This window comes from Elaeis guineensis, chromosome 4 (assembly GCF_000442705.2).
Source record: "Elaeis guineensis isolate ETL-2024a chromosome 4, EG11, whole genome shotgun sequence".
In the NCBI taxonomy this organism is placed as follows: Eukaryota; Viridiplantae; Streptophyta; class Magnoliopsida; order Arecales; family Arecaceae; genus Elaeis; species Elaeis guineensis.
The window spans coordinates 31308954-31336804 of NC_025996.2; the positions used below are offsets into that span (position 1 = coordinate 31308954).

At 37.4% G+C, this 27851-nt stretch overlaps 1 protein-coding gene across 1 annotated transcript; it reads right to left on the reverse strand.

The window, feature by feature from the left end:
- Positions 1-2663: 2663 nt before the first annotated feature.
- LOC105043042 (AT-rich interactive domain-containing protein 2) lies at positions 2664-11639 on the reverse strand. Its single transcript, XM_010920446.4, has 2 exons — positions 10675-11639; positions 2664-4051 (listed from the first exon to the last, which is right to left on the reverse strand). The coding sequence occupies exons 1-2, from the start codon at positions 11380-11382 to the stop codon at positions 3119-3121; spliced, it is 1641 nt and encodes a 546-aa protein (XP_010918748.2). The 5' UTR covers positions 11383-11639; the 3' UTR covers positions 2664-3118.
- Between the last annotated feature and the right edge of the window lie 16212 nt (positions 11640-27851).

Genomic DNA, 27851 nt, shown 5'->3' on the forward strand with positions numbered 1-27851 from the left:
AAGACTCGAACCTACTTAAATATCAGAGGGTCAAGAATCGGAAGATCCCCATCTGATTTTTTGACTGATTTTACAGATTGAAGAAATTTTTGTCAGATCACAAATATTGCTCCAGCTCAATCTCATTCAAGTCGATTCACTCTATTTGAGATTTCGAATCCTAAAACAACAATATTTGTCATGATGCATGATCTCACCCAATAAAAGCTAGCCCAAAATTCTCAATGAGGACCGTGGTCCTTTTTAAGCATCCAAGATCCCCCCCTCCCCCCCCCCCCAACACAAACCAACCAATATAAGATAAATATACATCCATACGAGTCCTCATACTAAGTTAACTAATTTGCACCAACAATGACGCATGATAAAGCTCCAAAAGACTCCTCCAGGACCTCCCAAGCAACATTAAGATGTATTTAATACAAACAGGTAATCTTTAACTAAGATGAGGATCACCTAATGGCAAAATAACAATCACCTGATTAACAATGGTATTGCCTATGCTCTTTTTTGGTGTTAACTTTTTGCTCTGAAAAGGACTTCCCTGCTTAAATAACAATAGACATGTTTCCCGCTCAATAAATAGCATCCCAGGAAAAGCATCAGGCAAACTGTTTCAACTTAGTATCCCCACTGTGGTGCAACCCAAGAAGTTACTAGAAAATTCAATAATATTAAGACAAACCAGTGGGATTTAGCAGTTTCTCCAACTATATCCTTGCCCAGAACTTCCTGTCTTGGAATTTTGTTTCCCTTTTCCTTCTTTAGCACATATTCTAAAAAGTATTCCCTGCCTTCTGTCTTCATAAAATTCCCACAACTTGTTCTATCAGTTACAAACTATGATTTTAAGAAGGAGTTTGATTTGAAGAAGGAAATGAAAAATTTAGTACTTCTTACCAGGTTTAGGTACCTAAATGCTTACGGCACAAGCATTTTCTGTCAAGTCATAAGGGATGGTTCGGCCTGTTTGACCTCTAATTATATGAATGCAACTAGTTGCAGGTGGATCCAATAAGGTTTCGGCCTTTTGGCCTGTTTGACCGTACAGCTTTATAAGGATTTGAAATATCACTTGGATGCATTTTTTGACCCATATCAATTGGACAAAGCTAGAGAACTCAATTTAAATTAAGTAAACACAAAGATTCTGTTGAGTTCAGAGCAATTGTTGAATTCAAATTACTCAACAGACCTTTGTCCAATAAGAGGGAAGGATGAAGAAAAATCCCTATAAGAATCCAATATTTTTCAGGCTAATCAAAATATGATGATTCAAGTAATCTCTTTGTCCAACTTTGACTTGATTCAAGCACCCCTTTGAAACAGACCCTGGCCATAAGAATCTTCATTTGTTTCAATCGTTGAACCAAAATCTAGAAACAGAACACATCAGCTGCCTATACAAACACTGTTTTTAGCTTCAAATTACCTTTTCTAACTGATCAAAGCCTAAAGAAATCCTAATTGAAGTTACAAAATCAGCACCAAGCATGATATTAAGATCACATCAGTAAATAACAGATCATGAATATAAAATGGATAACCATGACAAGCCTACCAAAACATGTAATTGTACTCTAAATATAAAATCACAAGCATGCCCAATTTAAGGAATGGATCTCGAGAGAATGATATCAAAGGCACCAGATGAAAGCCTTAGAAAGGCTTATGGAAACATGGAGAAGTGAAAGGGTGTCCTCAAATACTACCCACAATACTTGGAATATGTTGTTAAAATACCAGTGCTTTTTCTCATATGACATCTTATAAAGTTTTCACTAAGACAAAGACGATGCTTTCAGTTAGACAACGCCATCCACATTATCAAATAGCTCAGTCTCTGACTGAAACTTCAATTTTTTTTCATGTGATCAGACCACCAGTCATACTTCTGTATTGAAATTTCCAGTTGTAAGTTCTACTGACAATGACCACTTTTTCTCAAGTCATTTCATAAATGAACTGGAACTCAACTCAACTATCATTTAAAAGCCACAAGAAAACAAGCATGATGTTTTTCAAAATGCTGTAACTTAAGACTTGAAAAATGGGCACAATTTTAGTTAGCTCTTTAGCCGGTTTTCCCACTTCCCTTTTCAAAAGAATAGTTTCAGAAACCTTTTGGAGAACTTCCTTTTTTTCTTTTGTCAGATTTTAAATCTAGTACTGGAGGGGGAACATGGAGTGTTAACCATTGTTATCTTACCGTCAATGAGCTTTTGGTAACTTAAATCATGAAAAGTTCCATCCCTATTGAAAGTTTCCTACGTGAGGTCAATTTTTTCCAATCAATTCACATTGTATAAGCTAGAGCCTTGGAGAGTTGTTTTCTTGTCAAACAAAATAACATTTTATGTGCAGGAAAAAAATAGTCATTTGTGGCACAAATTATGAGAACAGCAACAGCAAAATGCAAGCCTTTGCTCCCAAAATGGCAAAGAACACGTGTTCTTTGGTAAAGAACACTCCTAGATTGATATTTTCAACAACAGAATCTGCTATGTGATTTTTTCGAAAGGCCACTTTAATGTTCCTTTTTCTTTCTTTTTTTCTCCAATGTTTCTCTTTTCTTCTTTTTTCTCCTTTCCATTTCTTGATGGTGGGACAAAAAAATTGGAGGATATATGCTTTACGGAGGAAAAGAACTAGACTGATTATCCTTTGACACAATGGCATGTGTATATGATTTTCACTAAGCATTTTAAGGACAAGATAAAAAAAGTGAAAAAACACAAGGAATTTAAGTATGATGAAACCTTGAAGATTATGCTGCCACTTCTAGGACAAGTTTACTTGGTGCTTGAGGTCAAAATGAAGGTACAGTCTACACTCGACAGCCTCTGTGTGCCAGTATGTACCCAAATGGCTGCTATCATCCCAACACTGCAGGAGAATCCAAATCTGCCTGAGTTCATGCCAACCATGTCAGTAGGAATCTTTGCACACTTTTGCTTCTCCGGAACAAACATATCTCCATCCACAACAAGATTTAGCCTCTATGAGAGTTTTCATCATCATCATAATAGCAAGAGAGCAAAAATAATCATCTCTGGTCAAAATTGCTGCTCTGAAGATCAAATATGATGATCCGAGTTTACACCACCATCCTAGAATTCTAATTTGTGTCCATATCATTATCCAAATCCAAACACTGTTCATTAAGAACGCAGACAATAGACTGAGGCTCACGAACCTTGACTGCACCATGACCAAAACGATTACTTAAAGTGCCAAATGCTGATTCCTCATCATCACTGTCAATGTTGTTTGGAGTCACCCGGTTCTGGTAACTCCTGCGTCCAAGAAGAAACACATTGAAGTAGTAGCTCACTAGATTTTTCCTCCCCTTAAAAGGAAAACATAGATAAAGCTGGTCCCAAAAGTTCTTTGCTCGAGATGGTGGATTCTGGCGCACGATGTCCTTGAACTTCCTTTCCTCTTCCTCTGTCCATGAAAGGGAAACTTCCTCGCCCATGCGATCAAATCTCCAAGCATAGAAAACTAGACCCAGTTCATGTTTCAGTTGGAACCTCTTCTCTGCAACATGAAATCTAATGCACTCTACAGAACCTGGACGATCACAAAGACAGGTATCTTTCCTTCCTTCTCCAATAAGATTTTGACTGAATGACAGCCTTTTCTCTTGATTTTCTGGAGGCCAAATCCGTGTCCCCAACCATTTCAAGGTTTCAGGATCACTAGAAGTTTCAGAAGGCTTGCCAGTCCAATCTGGCATATCTGCCTGAAATGATGGACCCAGAGGGACCTGCTGCTTCTGTAGTTGATCCGATAGCATGTCAACTATTCCATCAAGCATCAAGCTGGGATTTTGAAGTCTTTGTCTGACATCACTAATCTCCCATCCCACGGCCATAAGACCCTTCTCATCCATGTCATCGCCAGGATGTGTGGATGCATCAAAACAATAGCCCAGATTATATTGCTTGTTGATGGCTTGAAGCCTCTGGCTGCTTCTTATTTTCTTTCTAGCCTGGGAATCTCCATAAATAGAATCATCATAAATGGAAGGATGCACCTTCTGCCCTTTCTGCAGGACCACATTGAGTTTACAAAAGAATTATGAGTATTTATGCAATTTCTAGAAGGAAACCAATAGGAGAATTATAAATGAAAAAATAAAGGCAAATAGAAATCTTTTTAATGGAGGAACTTAGATATGTAACCGTTAAAAGCAACTAACATAGCCAACTGTCATATTTTGGCACTTTGTTACTCCCTGTGTCTACAACAATCTGCATCTACAGCAATGATATCTGGTATAGTTATGGGATTTAATAACATAAATTAACTTCACAAACATTACAAAAGAAAGGTTCACCTAAAAGAGGTAAAAAAAAAGCTTACAAAAGCACTAGCAGTTTGAAACCCAGGCAAATGCTAACCAAATAGCAGCTGCCAAAGTAGTTGATTTAAGCTAAAAAAAAGGACAGGACAAGCTGTTCACTAAAACAAGATTTGAAGTTTTAGTCAAGGTTTAAAAACAACATCTGCAATCTCTATACGGACCCCATATCGATACCACTCCATACCCCTGGTACAGTTGTTGATTCAGCATATTGACACTTGGTACACCCACCATACGAGTATTGGCTTAGTACTAATATGGTAAGTATGCCCAGCACATGGCATTACTGGTATGGCAAACCTTGAACCACTGCATGAATCATATCACATCAGACAATACATAACATTTTTTGCCCCTGTATATGGTATGCAATCTCTTAGCATCATAATATGAAATGTATAAGCTATGCATTAGCAGTAATATCATGTGGTCTTGTACAACATACTATGATACTCGGTAGTACAACTCAATTAAGTAGGGTAAAGGCCTCCCTAGAAGAACTATTCCAACCAAAATTTCTTACAAACCCCTTGATGTGAAACTCCATTATTACCAACAGTGGATCTCCAGATAATCACCCAATGTTTAAAGAAGCTGCTGCTAGTTCTCAAGAAATATGTTGCCTAATGTGACCATTTATCAATGTAATTACAAGAAAATAAAAAATTAACGGTTTCAGGCAAGGTTTGCTATCTTGGTACCAGACCCCATGCCGGTAGCATCCTTATACAATGTCGGTATGTAGAATGGACCAGTATGACAGTATCAGTACAACATACTGGTATAGTATGGCATGCCCATACCAATGGCATGGGACGGTACAGCAAACACTAGTTTTAGGTTATATTCTATGATTTTACCAATTAATCCATGAACAATCTTTAGAAATTAGAGTCAATTTATTGGAAATTACTTGGATTCAAATTAATATGACTACTTGCATTTTATAATAAAATACTCATGAAGAAACAAGGCAAATAATTGTTGAGGCTAGAAATATCTGAAGAATTACTCAAATGAGATGATAATGTTACTACATGTGACATGTTCCTGTAGCAAAGAGTTCAGGAGTGATTTTGGTGGATGCAATACCCATTTGCAATGGACACCTCAGATTGTTTCTACTTTCAACATTTGTGTTCCATACATGGTTCCCAAATATGTGTCATTGCCATATTGATTCTTAATTTTCTTAAACCATGCAACTTCGATGGTCATGGTTTATACAAGGTAGGTTTTCAGTCCCAAGTCATTGACCTCTTTATAGTCTATCTCCAATTATGCACCTTCAGCTTATTTTGAGAACAATATACCCCTCAGTTTCATGGTCAAAATATAATAAATATTCAACATGGATCAAGTAGTGCTACCAATGCCCAAGTGTTTAAACAATAACATATTTTTCAAAGTTACATGTTAAATCATTTTTGAGCATCATTAAATTGTTTACCAAATTATACTACTGGATATCCTCTTACTATATGTGATGGTATATGATACCTCATATATATTCTTAAACTCTAGCAATGTAAGCATAGTTTTAGTTATCTTCTACTCTATTTTCTTCCAAGCTTTCTCAGGTGATTTGGCCCCAACAAATGGGCCTTCTTTGGAGGATTTAGTATTTGATCCCTTGGTGCCTCGCTCTAAAAGATCTAAATGAACATCACATAAAAAGTCACTAGCCATGGAAGCTCCTCCGCAGCTCAATCAATAAATGACTTTCATGGTCAAATTCAATTTCCCTTGGCAAAATGACAAACCACAAACCACAAGAGGATAACCTTTAACTCAAGGTGAAATTATACGAACTAATGTATACTTTATCCTCTTGCATTGCGCACATCACTTGCCTCAGATGACAACAATGTTCCACTTTTGATCTATTGTACGGCTAGATATCATCAAAATTTTCAACCAAAGAATTCTAGATGAACCATTACTCAAATGCTTGATACACACAGTATCAAGGAAAATAGTTTTGGTTTTAGTTTGTACCACATCACTTCTAAACTAATGACAGGTTTATGTTAACAAATTGTCCTTATTTAGCAACAATTATCTACTAGATCCAATTTTGATCTTCGAATATTTTTTATGAACACTTTCTATTTTAGACTAGACATCAGTAGCCAAAATATTCTGCAAGACTACCATATCTACTTCGGAACCCTCAGAACCATGAACATGCATAACTTCCTAGGCTTTTCCTTAAATCATATTTAGAGGTCTACTTCCCTCATTCCTTACTCAGCTGCTGTTACAAAAGTCATATTCATGAAGTTCAAACATGTTAGCCAAGGTACACTATTTCAATACCAGGCCCTGTACTAGTGCCACCTAGCCATTGGGTTGGTATATGTCTGATATGGAGGCTGATTCGAAATATCAAGTGTCGGTACGCCATCCATACCATGTATCAGTACTGAGCCAATATGGTATGATACGCCCTGTATTGCCTAGTTCGATATGGTATGCTATAACTTGATGTTAGCTGCAATGGCTTATTGGCTGCATCAACTCCCTTGATACATAACTTCATGATGAATGTTTAAGTTTAATAATTTTCAAGAGAGCTTTAGAGCTTGCATTTACTTATCAGGTCAATCTTTCCACTTGTTCGTCCAACCCATGTTGTATGCATTACATCGGCTCATCTATGTTAGTTTATGACTATTTTTTTGCTTTCTTGTATGAAGCAAGTGGACACTATAGAAGACCACACTAAACTAGGTGCCAAATGTTACCTTGTAAATCATTGACTTTATATACATCTAGATGCAGAATGTTAGCATGAAAATCTGAAGTCAATCTACTACCATAAATCCTTCTCCTTTGTGAAGAAATCCTCTTCCATTTAGGACAATTGCCCATATCAAGTGGGCAATCATAACAAGAATCTTGCTACCACCGACCCCATTTTATTTACCTGGCTCCTCTCAGCATTGCAAGGCAAGAGCAGGAAGACCATGCAGTCAAAGAGGAACTATACCAACTGTAAGCCACTAAAGACTGTTTATAGGTCAAACAGGAGGAAGAAAGTCATTTACTTTGAAAAATACAAGGTTTATTATTTACTTTAGCATGCAATGTAGAACCCACATGTATAATGTGCCCATATGGTGTTGTGGGATATCCTTGTGGAGAAACACAAAAATGCATGGTCCAACAAGACCCTCCCCTCCAAGAGTATCTCTAAATCCCAATTTTAGATCTAGACCTCAAGATCATAGTCCCAAATGAACAAAACTTGTGCTAACACCAAATTGATCAAGTCAAATGTTGGGTTCATGAATGGTGTTCTTCATTCTATTCCCAGTCAACTATAACCACCAAGCATTAGCCACAGGGTTTTTAGATTAGCCTATACCGCCAAAGCATTGATTGTACCCCACCAACCCGATACATTGGCATGGCACCAGATTTGTTACAGGGCCATATTGACACATAGTACAGCTGCTTTGCTGACTTCAACAATGTACTGCGTGTCGATACACGGATATACCATACCGACTTGGTCCAGTACCAAGACTGAAAACTTGGTTACCTAACTATGTCATGCCAACTTTATGAATTATCCCTCGCAAAGAATTTTATACTTAGGGCTTTCCCTTGTGTTATTTTAAAGCTTTATCATATCCTATCCTTAGAACTTTCATCCATATTAATATATTATCTTAGGTCTTCCCCTCTCTTCCAACATCCATCAATAACGATGAAAACACCACTTCTTATTCAATCTTCTTCAGCATGCTATCTTACATGGCCATGTTATCTCATCTGATTCTCCATCTTTTTGTCCTTAATCTTTGCAACTCCTATTGCTCCTCTGCTATAAATAGTTCTCTATCAATACATCAATTTCAATATTCTCGCATTTTGCTATGTTTAGCATGTTTTCCTAGACCATCATTATTACTCAACATTATAAACTATACCACATTGTAGACCTTATTATTTTCCTATTATTGTCCTAGGAGTTTCTTCTTTGATACTCCAAAGCCAAAGCAAGATTTTTAGAACCATCCCGAATCGGACGGTTCAGAGCATACCGAACTGGACTGGTGGGAAATCGGGATGGTTTCAACTTCGAAAGCGGCACACGCCGGCGCCGAGGGAGAAAGAGAGGAAGAGAGAGAGGAGGAGAGGGAGAGAGAGAAGACGCTGTCGGAGGCTAACGATGGCCCGCTGCGACCGCTGGAGGACCGCGGAAGCCTCCGTGACTCGATCATTGTCTGATAGGACTTTTAAACGAGCAAGAAAGAGAAAGAGAGGGGAGCGACGTACCGGAGGAAAACATGGCTGGCGAAGGGACCATTGGAGTTTGTCAAATGGCTGCCGAAGCCATCGGACGACAGAAAGCACGAGGGCGGAGCTGCGGCTGCGGAACAGTGGCTATCACCCCTGTTCCTTCATTGTCTTTTTTTTAAAAGGACGATGAATAGTGAAGTCAGCATTTGTTTTGCCAGTTTTACTTAACTTTTTTTTAAAAAAATTCAAGATACCGACAATGGATTTGCTGGCTTCACATTGTTTCAGATTTTTTTTAAAAAACCCCATGAAATAGGGGCGTCACCTTCACGCCCGCGGTGCCGCGTGTGTGGACTGCACCGTCCGACGACCATGGAAGTCAGTTGGAGGCCGTCCGGCAGCTTCTCCGATGGCTTCTCCTCCCTCCTTTTCTTTCTTCCCCCTCCCTCTTTCTCTATTTCTCTCTTTTCCTCCTCCCGATTAGCTTTCTTTCCCCATGCCGATTCGCGCCAGTCCGATCTGATATGGATTCATACCGATCCGTACCATGAGTCAGTCGATACAGATTCTGGTACTGAGTCCGTGAACCTTGATCCAAAGCATATCTTGATCACATAATACCATAGAATCACCTTTCCACTTCAATGAATCAATTTAATACTATTACATATTTCTTAATATATCTATCCATTATTTTGTATTATAAACCCCTTATAGTAATAACAATTACTCCTTTTTAAATCTGATATAAACAACTTACGCTAGTATGGAAGTATAGCTAAAGTAATCAACATCAAAATAAAATACTTAGGGGTAATAAGTGACTTAACTAAGAAAAGAAACATATAGAAGATGTCAAAGAGGAAAACAAAAGGATACTTACAAAGAGTAAGTACTCTCTCATAAATAACATGGAGCCAACAGAAATCACTTTTCAAGGTTCATTCCTCCATGTCTTACAATAAGAATTAAGATCTTCAAGATGTCTCTACAACATCAAATTACAAATTTTGCATGGCTTTTGATACCAATTATAATATTCAAAACATTTAATTTATTAAATTATTTTACTCAAAACTTGAGCGTGATTTGTGCTCTATAGGCTCCAAAGCACCGCAACACTCTTAAAAGACATCATAAGAAAATCAAGCAATCGTAACATTCTTAAGAGGCATGTTAAGAAAATCAAGCAAAAGGCAGTCCTTAGCCGCTTTTGACCAACTTTTGAAAATAACAATTGGATGCTAAAGCATTTTGCATCAAACCTTAACCGGATGCATTAAGCACATATTTTTGATCAAAATACTATTTAACTAAAAATAAAATTTTCTAATAGGCTGTAGAGTCACATGTTGCTTCAGTATTGAAGTCCATCGACACTATCTGCTTGTGAACTCGATACTCGACTTAAATTGTTAAACTAAGGAATGCACGTATTGGTCAAGTTGGTTATTTGAAACACGTACTCTTTAAGCCTCAAATTCGGAATTACCATCTGCATAAAGTTTGGAATTTCTTCACCTCTTCTGTTTTCAATTGACTTTCAAATATTTCCTGGATAAGGTTATTCTAGTCTGGCATCGTTCAGTAAATCACTCTAGAAGTTACTTTCCTTTAACAATTTAAAGGTGTTGCTCTGATGACTGGACGAGAATGGTTTTTCTTACGGGCCTAGCAACTAGAGCATAAATGTTCTTCTTGATTCATTAGGTGGAAGTCAGAATTCTGATATCCGCCACCCCACATTAGGTGGAAGCCAGAATTCTGATATCTGCTACCCCACATTAGGTGGAAATCAACTAATCCCTTCTATATTTGCATCTCAAGCACTTAAAACTAACATAGGCCTGTCATTTGATGTTTGAGCAGAACACCGACCAATACCAATACAGACCTAGTGGTATAAATAGCTCTATAGAAAGCAAAGGGTTATACATCCATGCAAAGGGTTGTACATCTATAGATCGTCAAGTATATGGCATAGCACCATCTAATAAAGCATTAAGAGCTAAAGTTTGCAATTGCAGAGCGGACAAATACAAGACATCAAATACCTGCACGAGAGAACCGTTAGTGCGATGGATCATTTTTATAAACATTGCCTGCCTGGCCAGAAGCACCTGCACATAGAGTTCATTGAATGCATAAGCCTCCTTACTTTTCGCGCCATCCTTCAAGAATAACTTTCCTATAGAAGGATCTCCGGGATTCTTTGCCAAATTTTTTAGCCAGTTCAGCATCCCTACCACAGTCTCCCGCTTTCGTTTAAGATGAGAGAACCCACCATTTTCTGTGGCCATTTCTTCAACCATCATATCACCATTATCGCACTCACTATTAGCAAGCAGCAGCTCTCTGCACTCTTTCCCTCTACCCGGTGTCAAGAACTGATCTTTCTTTGAAGGCGGCGTAGAGCCAAATTCCTCAACTTTCTGAATAGGAACGTCATACGGAAGGCCTCCGACCTTGGCCTTCGATTTCTTCACTGAATTCTTCTCTGAAACTATCCAAAGCCACTGATCGAGTGCATCAAAATACTTAATATAGATTAGTTTCAACAAAGGGGCGACTCCAGAGTCCAACTCGATCACCTCCGACACAGCTTCCCACTGATGGCTCTCTGTCACCGAGCTGTACCCACCCTTCTCGCGTACAACCGAATAGAGTTTAAATAAATCCACCGGGCGCCCGTCTCCGAGCATCGGCGGCAGAGGCCGGATCTCCCACCTCTGGTAGATCTCCTTGAAGAAAACCGATAGCATCTGATCGAAGAGGGAGCCGAGCTTCTCCCCGCCAAGCTCTATCACGGGGACATCGAGATCCCTGCAGAAGCCAACGCTCTGAAGCTTGTGGAGGATGTCGACGACATCAAGGGAGAGGGATTCCGAGAAGAGGACCAGCCAGCCATTGAGAGAGAGAAAAGCTTACGACGATTCCGAATTCGAATATGTGGAGAGGGCTTCGACCGCCGGCGGGCGGCGAGGTGGCGGCGGAGTAGAGCAGGTCACGGTCGTGGCGCTCGGTCGACGGAGCCACCCATCTAGTGGCGCGGTTTCGACCGCCCAGCGGGGTTGAAATAAAAAAATTTAACAGAGGGGAGATGTGCGAGTGTTAATATGGAAGGAAGAAAACTGGCTACACAGGCTACAGGGGGTTGAGGTTCTTGGATTGTGAGGGATGTAAGAAAAATAAAAAATCAGGGGGGTGAGGAGGAAGGACTGGGCAGGCCTGGTCTTTTTTCCATTGAGCCCCTAGAAAGAGAGAGAGGGCCTCAACTAGGGGCAGGTTGGATGTTGAGGGTGCTAGGGTTTTTTTTTTTTTTTTTTTTCAATTCAATGGTTTTGTGGCTTTCCTGTGGGATGAGTGCCTAAAAGCACGAAACCCTAACTTTGACAATGGGATGGGTTCAGTGTATCTTGTTGTTTTGAAGATTTATGGTTGTCATCTTTATTTGTTGGATGAAGTTGGGTTGAATCTGTACAAGTGTATTAACAAAAAATTGTCTACATACTGGGCAACACCATGTGTCATTTAATATGCATAGCCCATTGTATTTGATACAGACTTATTCTAAAAAGAGTGGAATTGTAACGCATAAAGTGAAAAAAAAAAATTATCTATGCTATGTTATGAAATGAAAGAGATATATTTCATATTAAATTCTCTCATAATTTCTTTAGCCAAAATGGATTGGGGTTGTACCTTTCATATGAAAGGATTAACTTTTTTTCGTGCAAATTCATCGTTAGATCACTCATGTACATCTATCAAAGCACTACAAACTCGATCATTCATCCATTTGGATAAATCTCAAAGCACCTGATGAATGGTTCAATAGTGGATCCGTGCAAAGAAAAGTGAACCATTCTCTCCGTACAAAAGATATACTCTGTAACTTGACCAAAATACAGCTAGTCTATATATAAAAATATAAATAACATTATTGCTCAAAAGTGGTCATAGCCATGGAATTTAATTAAAGCAATCCCTGCCATCTAAAGTACCTTATGAAAAGTTCTAATATTACTAAAGTTCAAATTTAAATAACTAAATGTAAATTGCCACTATTTCAATACAGCTCTCGGTCACATATGGATCCAGAAAGAATTGATTTTTTTTTATCAAGGACTATATAAATCTTGAGAAACAACCTTTCCAAGAGGGTTCAAAATCATCAAAAATTGATAATTGTCAAAAAAATATGCTTTCTAGAATTGTAGTCTTATAGATTAATACAAAGTTTTAACATATAATTATAACATCGTGTAACGTTGCGCCATTTCATTTTTAGTGTTTGATCAATATCTTCTAGGTCAAATGTTTGAATAAACTACAATTCTAACATGAATTCTTTTACTAACATACTAATATAATTTTGCTAAATTTTCATAAGGTTTAATCAATTTCAACTTTTGACTACATTTCTCCTTTGTGTATTACCCCTTTACCAGTTACACCAATGTCTAATTCAAACAACTCAATTATCAAAGGAAAATCAAGCCACACCAATGTCCAACTCAAACATCTCAATTATCAAATGAAAATCCAGCCATTCTATGTAACTTGTAAAGTTTAAAGTTCTTATGAACCAAAAAATCATATATTGTGGGCATTCTTATTTATATCAAGTTTGTTATAAAATCAAAGTCATGCATCATACCTTTAAAATTATCAATTTGAGATGATTTGATACATCAGCAAGGTCACCAAACTTATGATTTTTTTTTATTCATAAGTATTTTAGACCTTGCACATTATATTTAATATTTTGAGTTTTTATTTTGTTATGAATTTGGCATTGGGTGTGAGATCCTTCTTGACACCTTGTGCGTTTTAAAATGAAAGGATGTTTGTGCTTCACCTCTCATGGATAGCCATTGACTGCATAAAGTAATGCTATGTGCAAGCAATACATGTGAAAGAAAAAAAAAAAGCATTGATGGTTCTATTATCCAAATTAATTAAAAAGTTAACTATTAATTGCAAGATTTAATAAATACGCACACAGATTTGATTTTTATATTTTTTGTTGCGTTAGGTCAGAGGCCATGTTCTTAAAACCTGAGATATCAGTTATCTCTTAATAGATGTCAAAGAATAAGATAAAATAAGATCTTGGTTATCTCTTCCAAAAGAGAAGATGGAGAATTTTGGGAAAGATCATAAATCTTCTAAGATCATGGTTATTTATTTGAATTAATATATAAAAATATCGATAGATATGGTAAATCCGAGATTAGTAACTAATTTAAGGCATTAATTTTGAAATTTATTGCTAATAAATTTATGAAATAAAAAAGAAAATTCTAAATTATCACTCTATATAATTTATTATGATAACAATAGTGTTCGCAAGGGCACCGTTGTAGCAAAAGTAATGTGGTCTTATGAAGGCAATGGCAATGACGATGATGGCAAGATATTAATTATATGATAAAGTAGCAATGATGACAGCAATGATATGACAATATATTATGATGATAGGAGTATTAGCAATATCGCGAAGGAGGTGATGATGATAGTAGGGGTAGGTAAAGATGCTAATGATAATAGGGCTGGAGGTGGCGACATTGGTGGAGGTGATAGCAGTAGTGGTGAAGAAATGGTGAAAAATAAAAAATAAAAATAATAAAATAATAATATCAAACATATTTTTAATCTTGATTTTTGTGATTTTAAGTTTAAAAATAAAAAAAAAGAAATAAAGGCAATGCCAAACATACTCTAATTTTTCACTTTCATTTTAATGGATGGTAGTATATACCCCCAATTTAAGATGCATTGCCCCACAAAAATGATTGTTCTAGAAACCATCAAAATCAGTATAGTACTGTTTAAGGATTGGTTAAGATAGAAATACTAATGGCATTCTCCAATCCCACAAAAAATTTGTTGTTATGAAGTGGTGTTGATGTAATACTTCTTAACTTAGCCGACCTCTCCATGTATTAACGAATCCTAACTTGCCACGTGGTAAATGGAACTTTTTTGTTCATAAACATAAATATTTTACATAAATGGTGCATGGAACTTTTCAATATGGCTAACCAACTCCATGTTGCACTATTCTTATTTCTATTACAATTGATCACTTGAAATATATTAGCATTTGCTTATACCACATCCAAATTAATAAGTGTAATTTGAAGGCCAACAAACCAAAAATACAAACCAAGTAACTAAGGTATAGATCCAAGGAATTGAGATCTATCGGGTCCAAACCAAAATCTTAGTAGAGTGGAGTTCAAAGATGTGGTGGAGGTTGCTGGGGTGGCCGCAAAGGTACATGTCAAAACTACTGATAGACATGTACTCATACGGTAGTGATACTCCATTCTTGTAGAATCGTCTTTGAACACTTGCTCTTGCTATTACGCCACATGGGTTACAGTTGCCATACATGGTAGGTAGTTCAACCACCCCTTTCCATGATGGACGGTGGTACAATATTTACACTGGTGTTTCCTCCACTCACTGCCTCTACGTTTGTGTACATTTAAATGATGGTTTTCCACTGCGACATTGAGGTCTTCAACACCATGCTCGGCTTTGTAGCCTTTCAAGTTTAGAACAAATTCCATGGCTACGTTTGATAAAATATTATTGATCGAAGCCTTAACTCTGGAAGTATGGAGGGCCATGCTATCTAAGTCTCTATCCTGCAAAGAAGAACTCATGGATCAAACATATATACCTTTGGCCCCATCATCCTCAGCAACTCTAAGTCGATTGTCGAGTGGGCCTAGGAGCTTGACGGTGGAGGTAGAATTCTCGACACCATCAATCCTTAATGATACGTTTGGTTATACTTTTTAATTTTTATTTTTTAAAAATATTTTTTTATTTTTTTATTTTTATTATTGAGTAAAAATAAAAAATAAAAAATATATTTGATAACTACATTACTATAAAGCAAAAAGCAATGTTTAGGGATGGCAGGTGAAGAGCTCGACGAGAAAAAAGGATTCGAAAAGGAAAGGAGAAGGGGGTGGAGAGATGAAGAGCTCGATGAGGGAGAAGGGTTCGGGCTCTTTACTTTTTGGATTGGCGTTTTAGATGTGGAGAAGCAAAAAAAGCAGAAAAGTAAGTTTTGAAAAACAAAAAATTTTTGCTTTGCATATAAAGTAATTATTTTGATTTTTTTGATTTTTGCCTTTTACTTTTCATGGTGTTACCAAACATTGCTTTTTGATCTTTACTTTTCAAAAATCAAAAAGTAAAAAAAGTACTTTTTTAATGGCTAACCAAATGCACCCTAAATTTATTGGTGATTACATGCGGGAGGAGGCGGAGTGGTTGCTTCTCCTCGACTTGGCCTGCTGTCACCTGATCCTAGGGAGGAAGTCAAAGACTTGGGCCAGTAGGCCGATCATTTCAAGGATGGCACCGATCACTTTAACGATAGCTTCAGTTTGGCCTTCTACCACTTTATCTGTGGAGCCTTCAACATGGAGGTTTAGTTGTGATGGTATAATCTCTTAGCCTTTGTTGTCCAAGGTTCATCACTAAGGAGGTGTTTGGTTGGGGCAATTGAGGCCTGTAATGAGAATTGGAATGAATGACTCCCATTTCAATCGTTTGGTTGGGAGGAGTCCTATTTCGATTTTCATTCCAGAGAGGAATGAGAATGGCCCAATTTCTCCATAACTGAATCCGGACCATCCCCAGAGGAGTCAAAATCTCATTCCACCGGAATGAGATACAATTAAAAAAAAAATACCTTTCGATGATGGGGGTCTCCTGGAAGGTGCCAGTGCCGATCATGCGGTAGAGGACCTAGCTGGTGATGGCGACCATGGGGACGGAGTCGAGGAGGGCGTCCGTGAGGCCGGAGACCAGATTAGTGGCATCGGGACCGGAGGTGGGGATGCAGAGTCGAGATCCTTGGGGTTGACGAGTGCATCGTCAGCGTGGGCTGACTCCATGAGGTGGCGGTAGAGGGCGGTGACAGGGGTGACGATGCGTGATGGACCGATGATGGTGCCGCCCTAGGCGATGGTGAGGGGGTCGATGGGGAAGCCATCCATGCACTCCCATGGACGGGGGTTGGTGAGGGTCTAGAGCTCCTGGGCCATAGTGTAGATGGGGTTGCCGCCAATGCCGTGGATTCAAGTGGCGTCCATCTCGACACGATCACCAGCGAACTCAATGGTTAGGATCTGTCCGTCGATCCGATCGTTGGCCTCGACGATGCAGAAGTCGAAGAGGTCACCGAAGGAGGTGTAAAGGCAGTGGGCGATGGTGAGTCGCGCTATCCCCGCCCTGACGATCACTATTCCCGACTTTTTGGCCACCATTATTGTTCCTCTACTTGAGAGCTCAAGGGGATAAGAGGAGATTTTAGAGGGAAGATGAGAGGGGCAAATTGATGAGGGGGATGTGGGAGACGGAGAGGAGGACCAAAGTAATGGTATAAAGAAAGAAAGAGACCGGACAGAGATCGGAAGGAGAAAGGGGAGAGAGAGAGGGGGGGAGTGTCAAATAATTCTAGATAGGATGAGTCCCTCCATTTCTTTCATTTTGGGTTACTAAGTACTAACCTTAATATATAATGAAAATAGCTGGTGGAGTCCCGATTATTTTTCATAAAATTATTTATATTTTATATTTTATTTCATAAAATATTTTATCTCTTATTTAAAAATTTTTAATTTTATATAAAAATTTATTTTAATTTATATGTTTAAAATAATACTTTATTTCGATTCTTATCTTTAAATGAATCAAACAACGACAATGAAAATCATCTATTTTGATTTCGATTTCAATTTCGATAATGAACCAAACATTTTGGAAGATTTGATCATTCTGATTTTCTTTTCGATCATTTTTTATTTCAATTTCGATTTCGATCGTGAATCAAATACCTCCTAAAAATAAAGAAAGCAAGAAAATTGATCTATGAAAATTGACACATGGCAATACAAGAGCCTTTCAAGGGCTATAATGTCAGTGGCTGAGAAGTACCGTGGCATATAATTCTTTATAAGCCAAATACGCGGGTTGCCCATTGGTTTTATGGTTGACACATAATTAAATAATTAACTAGACAAGGGATATGGGAAGTGGTCATTAACAACTTCGAGAACTATCTAGAAAGTAGAGGCCGAATGCGAATGACGAGTCTTAGGGATAGATGGTTAACCGATGATTTCAAATACAATTCTAGGCATTATCATATAGATAACTATAATGAGAAAAAAAGGCAGACCTTTGATAGATCAATGAATCTATTTTTTTTTTTTTAGTTATCTTTACTTTTACTTTATCTTGCTTATGATTTACCGATAAGACTCTATTTTATTTTATGAGTAGGAGTAGAGATGGATCATTTTAATCATAGCTCTGGTTGCACTCTATCTTCATCCATCTTTTTTTTGATCGATGTGATAGTAAAAATTTTTAAAGATCAAAAATTGAATCCATGCTACTCTAATTATCTTTCTGATTAATTTAATGCCAGTGGCATTCTCATGTACTAGTCTTGTCAATGACTTGCCACCCCTATCTTCCTTTGATTATCTAATTTAAAATATGATCACGAATGCACATCTCTAATTTGTATCTAGTTGTTCAAGTCCCACATAACCCATTTATTACTAATACCACATATATACACATGATGAATATTAATTTTGCTAAACATTTGATTGTTAAACAAGGATGAAATTTCTGGCAAAACCAATTTTGAATACAATTGAGCTAGATTGTGCCCATCGTTACGTCTTCCTTTTTTTTTTGAATATAGTTGGAAACCAAGGTCTCAGAATCTAACAAAAATAGATAGGGAATAACCATAAGAAATAAGCAAGAAGAGTTGAGGCCGAAGGACCATGGGGACATATAAATCCTACTTGGCACTTCTCCAAACAAGCCAATTGACTAGCTGGTTTTCCTCAATGTGGAAAACAAATAGATAGTCAAGGTTGCTTCCCATTATCCAAATATCCATGTAGTTAATGTTGATGAGGAATGGCTGAGTCCTGAATGTTGTTGATCCATGGAACCACTTTAATAAAGTCATTCTTCTAACACCGAACATACAACGGAGGCCTTTATACTCTCTCAAGCTGCTCATAATTCAATAGCTCAGATTAGAAGAAGAAGCGCAGAGTCATTGTTATGGCTTTGAACATACAAAGGAAGTTTCATACCCTCCCAAGCTGCTTATAATTCAATAGCTAAGACTATAAGAAGGAGAGAAAACTTGTCCACCAACATAGATCACTTGGCCTTCATAATCTCTAATAATGAATCCTACTCCATCAAAAATTACCTTTAATTGTATCAATATTGTTGGGGGGTGGGGGGGAGAGGACATGGATACATGCCTTTAGAACTCCCTGAAAGAGCTAATAGAGGTGACAACCTCTCAAAAATAGTTTAATATGCCTTAAGCAAGGCTTTAAATCCCATGAGATGAAGGTGTCTCGATTTTTCAATGGAATGGGATGCCCTACTCTCCGATATTGTCCCGACAGTACTCCTGATCATGCGATCTGGTAGATATCCTCCGTCTCTCTCTTCTAATTCTTTCATTTCTTTTTCTTTATCTTCCTTTCTTTCCTTTACTTTTTCTTTCTTTTTTTATCTTTTCTTTTTCCTTTTTATTTTTTCTTCCTTTCTTTTTCTTCTCTTTTCTATTTTTTCTTTCATTTTTTTCTTTTTTTTTCCTTTCACTTTTTTCTTTTCTTCATCTTTCCTTCTTTTTTTTTCTCTTTCTTCTTCTCTCTTTGTGTTAATGGCTTTGAAGTCCCAACCCTATCCCAATCCCATTTTCTCACAAGAATAGGATAGGACGGTCGGAACGCCCTCAGTCCTATTGGGACGTAAAACTTGGCCTTAAGAACTTCAGAGCATATGGATGATATGCATCTTTAGGGTCCTACTTGACGTTGTGTCATGGAGGCCTTCTTCCCCATCAATCATGACCGTTGGAGCTTTTTTCTCCATTGTTGACCCTATTTGCTTGGAAGGATAGATGGCAGATTTTGATAGATCTGAAAGGAGTCATGGTTGGATTATCATTATGCCACACACCAATCATCCAAGTGAATATGGCCAAGATGCATTATCCTAATGAGGGCTAACCCTAACCCAATCTCATCTCAAATTCAATTCAGGTAGGTCTATTTAGGTTGGGTTGATGAGTCATGTTACATCGGGGTATATGGCTAATTTAAGTTCAAGAAAAGTTTAGATATGGTTTTTGTTAGGTTAGGATCAAATTGGCTGATAATTTGAGTTAAATTGCAAGAGTCTATAATTCAATTGGACTAAAGAGATAGGTAAACAAAATATACAAATATTCTATATAAATATAAAGATAAACTTATTTATTCATTAGACTGCAACTCGCTAGGTTAGATTGGGACTAAGGCTAAGTTTTTAGATTGGGCTCAAATATCACTTGACCTAAAAATATTAGATTGGGAACCTTTAAACCCAAGTCCAACTCAAATTTATAAAACGTCAGTTTAACCTGATCAAAAGGTGACTTGGGCTAGTTAGGCTCGTGTTGAGGAAAACACAAATTACACTACTATTTGGCCAATTGAGTCTTTGGTCCCTTTTTTGCCTCTCCTTCTTTCTTTCCTCCTTTCTTCTTATTTTAGCCAAAGACTCAAATCCCAATGGGATGTCCATAAGATGTCGGGATAGGATACCACTTCATGTATTGGGATAGGACTATCTTGCCATTGTCCCAACATCTCAATCGATACGTCTTGAGGCATCCGCTATCCCAAATGTTAGGATGAAGTGAGATAGTGGCGCATCTCAATTCCATGAAAAATCATCCCATCCCACAAGATTTAAAATCTTTTTTTAGCCTTTCATGTAATGGTTAAACCCCCACTTTTTATCCTTGAGGGCTAATGGAGATTAATGGCATTGTATTATCGCTATAATAAAAATAATCTATAGCGATAAAATTTTAGTAACATTAGAAAAAAGTATTACATAAATACTCTTTAGTAATGATTTTAAAAAATATCATAAAAAATATATAATATTATAACACTTTATTAAAAGTGTTACAAAAAGTTATTTATCATGAAAAATATTCTATAATAGTGTGATGATTATTTATAGATTTGTAAGTTACGATAGTATCTTGCAAGATTAATATTTTTTAGTTAAATAGAATGTAATTATAGGATTTATAATTCTATTATAAAGTATTTGATTATTTATTGATGAACTAAAATTTACCATTTATACATCATTATATAACTAATAGTTTTATTATTAATTATTTATGGTTTATTTTTATGATAAATTAGTAGTGTTGCAAACTAATTTGAATTTTTGGTAATGATAATATCTTATCATTAAATATGTATTTAAATTTATAGAAAAAGATATTGTACCATGCATATACCATGCAAGTACATGAAAATCAAGGATAGGTTCAAGTAAAAGAAAATTCAATCTTTTCAATTTTACATAGAGCTAGCAAAATATGATCTGATCTATCAATCGATTATGTTCGACCATCATAAATAGATTTGAATTTAGGTCATAAACAGATTGACCTGTTTAACCATTTAATATTTGGATCGGATTTAGATTTTAGATATCTGACCTGTTTAATCCATTTAACCCATTTAATATTCAGATTAGGTTGAGTCAGATAACCTATTTAATCTATTTAACTATTTAACCTTTTTAAAACCTGTTTAATCTATTTCTGACCTATTTAACCTGACATATTTAACTTGTTTAATTCGTTTAAGACTTGTTTAACCTGTTTAAAATCTACTTAACCTATTTCTGACCCATTTAACTCAACTTATTTAATCCGTTTAATCCATTTAACCATTTAATCTGTTTAACCTAATTTGACATATTTAATAAATAAGTTAAATGGGTCAAGTCGGCTGACCTGCTTAATAAATAGGATGGGTTCAGTTTTGAATTTTTGATCTATTTAATAAATAGATCAATTTAGATTGATGATTTTCTGATCGGATCTGACCTGTATATGACCTGATTCGACCCAATTGCCACCCCTAATTTTACATTAAAATAAATTCAAATCATCTTGGTCTTCTTGTTCCCCAATACTTCACAACTTTGGTCTCACTACCACTCTCTATGCGCATCGGCAGCCAACTTGAGGTGTTTGGCCTTTTCCCAGAATAGGGGAAAAAATGCAAGTGTTATACCTTGATTTTCTTTTTTTTTTTGGATAAAAAATGTGATCAAATGTTCTTGCTTAAGATTTCAATATTACTGCCATGTATATAAAACTGCACGTCAAACCTAAAACACCAACAAGTCCTCTATACACGCATTGATGAAACAATACTAAGTAACAAAATTACAATTTTTAATTAGTTACATTAAAAATATGCAAAATATGTGACTTTTTAGGATCTCGAAAGGTTGAATTGCATACTGTTTTACTCTTGGAACTCACTCAAGGCCAAGTGTGCAATCACAAATAGAAAACACATAAAATTCACAATGGCTCTATGTGCAAGAACAAGATGAAAGGGAGTTTTCACTTGGTATTTCTGTATTTTGAAATACTTAAAAGTGTTTGGAGAATATTTCTAACCTGAAATAGAGTTACAATCACTCAAATGTAAGAGGAAGAGGGAAGATGAAACTACTTGATAGTTTCTTACTTTAGCATAACTACTCGCTCTCATGTTTGAATCTTAGGCAATCTGGATTGGGCTAGCCCATCATAAGCGGTCCCATCGGATCCGAAACCCAACAGACATAAACATGATAATTTTGCACCACTTTCTAAATTAGATGTATGCTTCTTATGACGAGGGGTGAAAATTTTCATCACCTATTAAAACCCAAATAACATTGTTGAGCAAGATTTTTATCCATATAGTCAGGTACAATCAGTGCATAAAGTTAGGATGGATTGATGATCAAAACCATATGGTGGTTTAGACAGGTATGATGTGTGCGTGCACGCGTGCACACACACATATATGGATCAATCATGTATGGAAAAAGTTTACCCAATTCAAAAACATATGCTCAAAACTCAAAATGTCACTAAGCTTGTTTGACCTATTGTAATTGCGCCCTCTGAATTGGCATCATAATTGCCCCTTTTGAATTGGCATCATAAAGTGTGTCATTAAATGAAGTAAAGGGATTGGTAGAAGGCACTTAAGTGATTTTTTTGAGTGATTTTCTGAGTGTAGCACTGCTTATCATGCATAGGCCACGTGGCGGATCATAACTCGGATGTTGGTTGTATTGGTTGATGCTTGTGGCTACTCGCTTCCTTTTGATAAGTCACTCTTAGGACAAAGTAATGCTAGAATGATATTTAAATATGGATACAATGGACACTAAGAAGATACTTATAAAAAAACTGAGGCTGTTAAAATAGCCATCTGATGACTTTTATTAAGGAGTCAGATATTTACAAAGTACCGTCCCTCAGCCTAAACAATAGAGAGCAGAGATCAGCTCCATCGCCCATCGACCCAGGTATCAGAATCAGAGGAAAAAAAAAATCCAAAACCTAGTTAGCTTTCTATTATGACCATAAAGTAATTAAAACTATCTCTGGTTCAGACTTGCATTGCAGAGAGCCGGTTCTCCTACTATGACAATCTATAATTAGCGGGATGGTCGTAATTGGATGACTCCACACAGAAAACTGTCCCATGTACCGATCTGGACCTATCAATTCACGATGACCCCCACACATCATGGACCATCGTGATAAGAGAACCGGTATGTTTGAACTAGAGAAGATCCAAACTCTGTGACCATTGCTGTGTCTCTATATAGCTTCTTTTGCCAGTTTCCAGCACAGCATGGTTGACGGGGATTGGTGCAGTTCAATAGGAAAATCGGATATGTTACGGATAAGTCTCTGTTTGGCCCCTCCTATGCGACAGCACTATGTTGGATGAAAAAAATGAAGAAAAATCGCAAGGGTAAATGTGATTTTTCCATTTCCTTTAAATATATATATATATGCATCATGTTTGCCTTTGCCACCACCATTTTTCTTTTTCCTCGTAAACCACCATTGCTGACTTTTTGCCTGAAAAAAAAAAGAAAGGGACCGGAGTAATGGAGAGGCAAGAGGATGAGACTAGTTTGGCTTTTTGCAAATACTAAACAAGTATAGGGGGCTATCTGCAAATGAGGCCTCCAACCCAGCTCATTCCAACGGCCTTCACTGAGCCGTTTGAAAGACCCGCCAAATTTGCCGACGTGGTGGTTTGCGGCTAGTTGGGAGTTGGGATAAGGCTGGTGGCTGTCTGACACGAGACAGCTGATCCGCGCAAGACGCAAGGCCCACTTCCGCATTCGCCGAGGCGGTCGGGCGGTCTTATTCCTTTTTTTTTTTTTTGAAAAAAAAAAAAAAAAAAAACTCGGTGGGTTTAACGGTCGAGTGGAATCAAAGGATGCCCACCTACTGGATAGCCGAGTGGGCCGGACACTACTGGAAAATGTTTTGTTTTGAAAGAAGCAGAATGAGATGACACGCAATTCTAACGTGGATTTCAGTGCATGATTTGAATAGTAGATCAGAGCCATCATTACGTCCTTTTTCAGGCGTTATGGGCGGAGAGAGATACCTACTCTACGGTGCTGCAGCGGGGCTGGGGGTCGGGAACGGAGGACGAGGGAAAAGGGTCGCTGGGAGAGGGAAGGGTGATAGGAGAGGGAAAGGGGCTGAGACAGCAAGCGGTGGAGGTGGAGAATTTTAATTATATTTTTTTTATAAAAAATTAATTTATTTTTTCGGCAGCATCAACCATTAACCGATATAAACATCCAATAAAGAGATCGGAATGCTTCAAAACTCATACAAGATGTGATCCAAAATTGATATCATGAAAGACAAAATAATTATTCTTTTGTATGTAAAATACAACTTGAACTCGAAGGCGAAGGAGGTAGCAAGGAGCAATAGCGGTGAGAGATAGAGGCCGAGAAAGATGATGGAGGCGGCGATAAGGAAGGAGACTGGGATAGAGCGACACAAGCAATAAGCAACGGTGATAAGAAAGAAGAGCCAAGAAAGATGAAAGAGGTGACGATAAAGCAAGAAAAATCAGGGTAGTAGGGCGTGTAGTGAATGGTTGGAATACACTGCGATGGAGTTGAAGGTGGACAGAGATGTTACAAAGATAAGGGAACGAAAGAGATTTCAAATATTTGTTGTAGTGGCAAAAATCATGTGACAAAGGCCTCGGAGGTGTTTTCGAGAAGAGCCAATAGATTATAAAACATGTTTTCAAGAAGAGACGATAGATTGCAGCTCATTTTGCATTTGTTTTGATTGCATGGTGAGATGTAATACCTTGGCCCCGAACTATAGCCCTTCTATAGGTACAGGTTGAACAAGAGGGGTCCAAACAACCCCTACAATTATTTAGATCCTAAATTCTTATCACTTGAGGGTGCACCAACCAAACACAAATCTTAAACAAAGAGGTGCCCTTGTAATAGAATATTTACATGGCAATATTTATGTCAAAGTCTTGCTTGGATGCTCTATTTTCATATCAATAGATAACTTGTGACATCAACTTGCAGGTTCGATGTTGCTACTTCATGAAGATGGATAAAAGAAAAATTAGACGAGCAAGGAAGCTCGCCGATCATGACTAGTCTCACTTTTTTATCAAATTGATTGGAAGTGTACAGATTCATCATGATATTATTTAATTTTTTAAAATTTTTTATAAGGATAAATTATATTTTTGGTCTCTAAAATTTAGATCGGATTTTTAAAATATTTTTGAAGTTTAAAAAGCTCATCTAGTTTCTCAACTATTTTAATATGGTCATTCCTCCAGATTCTGATCACTTTCTCTCTTTAAAAGTTTTTGGCTTCAGTGCCGCTCTGGCCAATTCTAGAATCGTTGTCTTGGCTGATCTTGAGGCCACTCCTAAATCGACCATTGATGTAGTCTCCATTCCGATTGTCGAGGATGTTCCTCCACAAGCCGAAGATGTCGCCAGCCCCAAAGTTTAAGCTTACCTTTTTATTGTTTATTTCTTTCTTTTGCTATGTACAGTTCGATGTTTACTGAGCAATTGTTGTAGTTGGCCATGCCAATTTTTTGCTTAAATTAATAAATATATTTTGTCTTCATCTTCTTGTTCATCAATTTAATGTACTAATCTTTGAGGGTCTGTCTCGAAGTTGGGTTCTTCAGAGCATCTTATTAGCTTTGATTAATGGCTGATGCTAATCCTGCTTTAGATGCCTAACGTGCATAAGTCATAGATTGCATTAGGTAGACAGCATTTGAGTGACTGAGTATTTTTGTTTCTGTTATTGCAAGGATCCTGGGTCAGCTCATCTAGCCCCTAGATTAGGTTGGGTTCACGGATGCACCAGGTTCCCACAGGTTCTTTTTGTCATGGTTATTCATGACTCGACTCATCTTAGGGATGAGAGGCTACTCTGAATTGGATTGCTCTTGTTGGGGATGACGTTCTTGGACTTTCGAGGATCTTCTTATGGGGTTACTCTTCGCTTTTTGAATAATGAAAGATTTTTTGGCTCGGCTCGATCTTAGGATGAGGGGCTTTTCATTTTTCGATCATTCAAGGTCTTTAATTCAGATCGAGACTTTAGGCTTTGAGGATCTACTTATGGGATCACCCCTCACTTTTTGAATAATCAAGATTTTTATCTCAACTCATCTTAGGACAAGAGGCCTTTCGCTCTTGGTCGTCTGAGATCTTCAGCCTAAATCGATGCTTATTTAAAACTTTGAGGATCCTCTTATAGGGTTATCCCTCACTTCTCGAATGGTCAATGATTTTAGCTCAGCTCATCTTAGGATGAGGAGTGTTTTGCTCTTGGTCGTCTTAGGTCTTTGGTCCAGATCAATGCTTTGGGGCTCTAAGGGTCTTCTTATGGAATTACTCCTGGCTTCTTGAATGATCAAAGTTTTCAGCTCAGCTCATCATGAGATGAGGGGCTTTTCACTCTTGGTCGCCCAAGATCTTCGATTTGGATTGATGCTTTAGGACTTTGGGCATCTTCTTATGAGATTACCTCTCGCTTTTCGAATAATTAAGATTTTCAGCTTAGCTTATCTTGGGATGAGAAAATTTTTGCTCTTGATTGTTCGAGGTCTTTGATCTAAATCGATGCTTTGGGTCTCTGAGGATTCTCTTATGGGATTATTCCTCACTTTTTGAGCAGTCAAGGTTTTTAGCTCGACTCCTTGAATATGCTGTTCACTAGCTACTGATAGCTAGCACTTGCACTCTTTAGATCGAAGAGAATAACTTTATAACAAAACAGACCTCAGTCAGTGATAAAAGTGATTTTTTTCTCATCCTTGGATGCCATTCGGATTTGATTATAGTCAGAGAAGTCATTTATGAAGGTCAGAAGCTCGTCGTTCAAAGTGGTATTTACCAACTGATCAATCTGTGATAATGTATAGCTGTCCTTTGGGCATGCATTATTTAGGTTGGTGAAGTTTATGCAAATCTGCCAATTCTCATTTGTCTTCTTCATAAGAACCATGTTTGCTAGCCAAGCTATATAGATCACTTCCTTGAAGAACTCGACCTTGAGGAGTTTGTCCACCTCCTCATTTATTACTTTCTACTGTTTCAAGACAAAGCTCCACCTTTTTGTTTAACAGGTCGGTATATAGGATCCACATTCAATTGATGCACCATCATCTCAGGATTTATGCCTGACATGTCGGCGGCCAACCAAGTGAAGACATCAACATTGTCCTGTAAAAAGATAATAAGATAATATTTGGCTACCTCATCTGGGCATAACTTGATGCGAATTGTCTGCTCCTTATTTCCATCTTTAAAGAAGATTATAATAAGGTTTTCTATGGACTCTCTGCATTGGGGTCCAATCCTTCGACAGGAAGATCTTCAGGTGGTGTGGCTCCTCGAAAAGCTATCATATAGCATTATTGTGCTAAGATTTGGTCACCTCAGAGCTTGATGGTCCCATATTCCATCAAAAACTTTACCATTAAGTGATACGTCGAGATCATGGCCTGCAGTGCATTCAATCCTGATTATCTAAGAATGGCATTGTAGGCCAAAAGGATTTTAACAATTAGAAAGTCGAGCTGCATCATGGTTTGTTGGGGCATCTGACTTGTAGTCACTAGTAACACGATTACCCTTCCACAAGCACGGTATTTCCAGAAAAATTTACCAATGGAGAGTTAAGCCTCAATTGATATGAGATAAATTTCATCTTGAAGAATGCATCATAAAATAATATGTC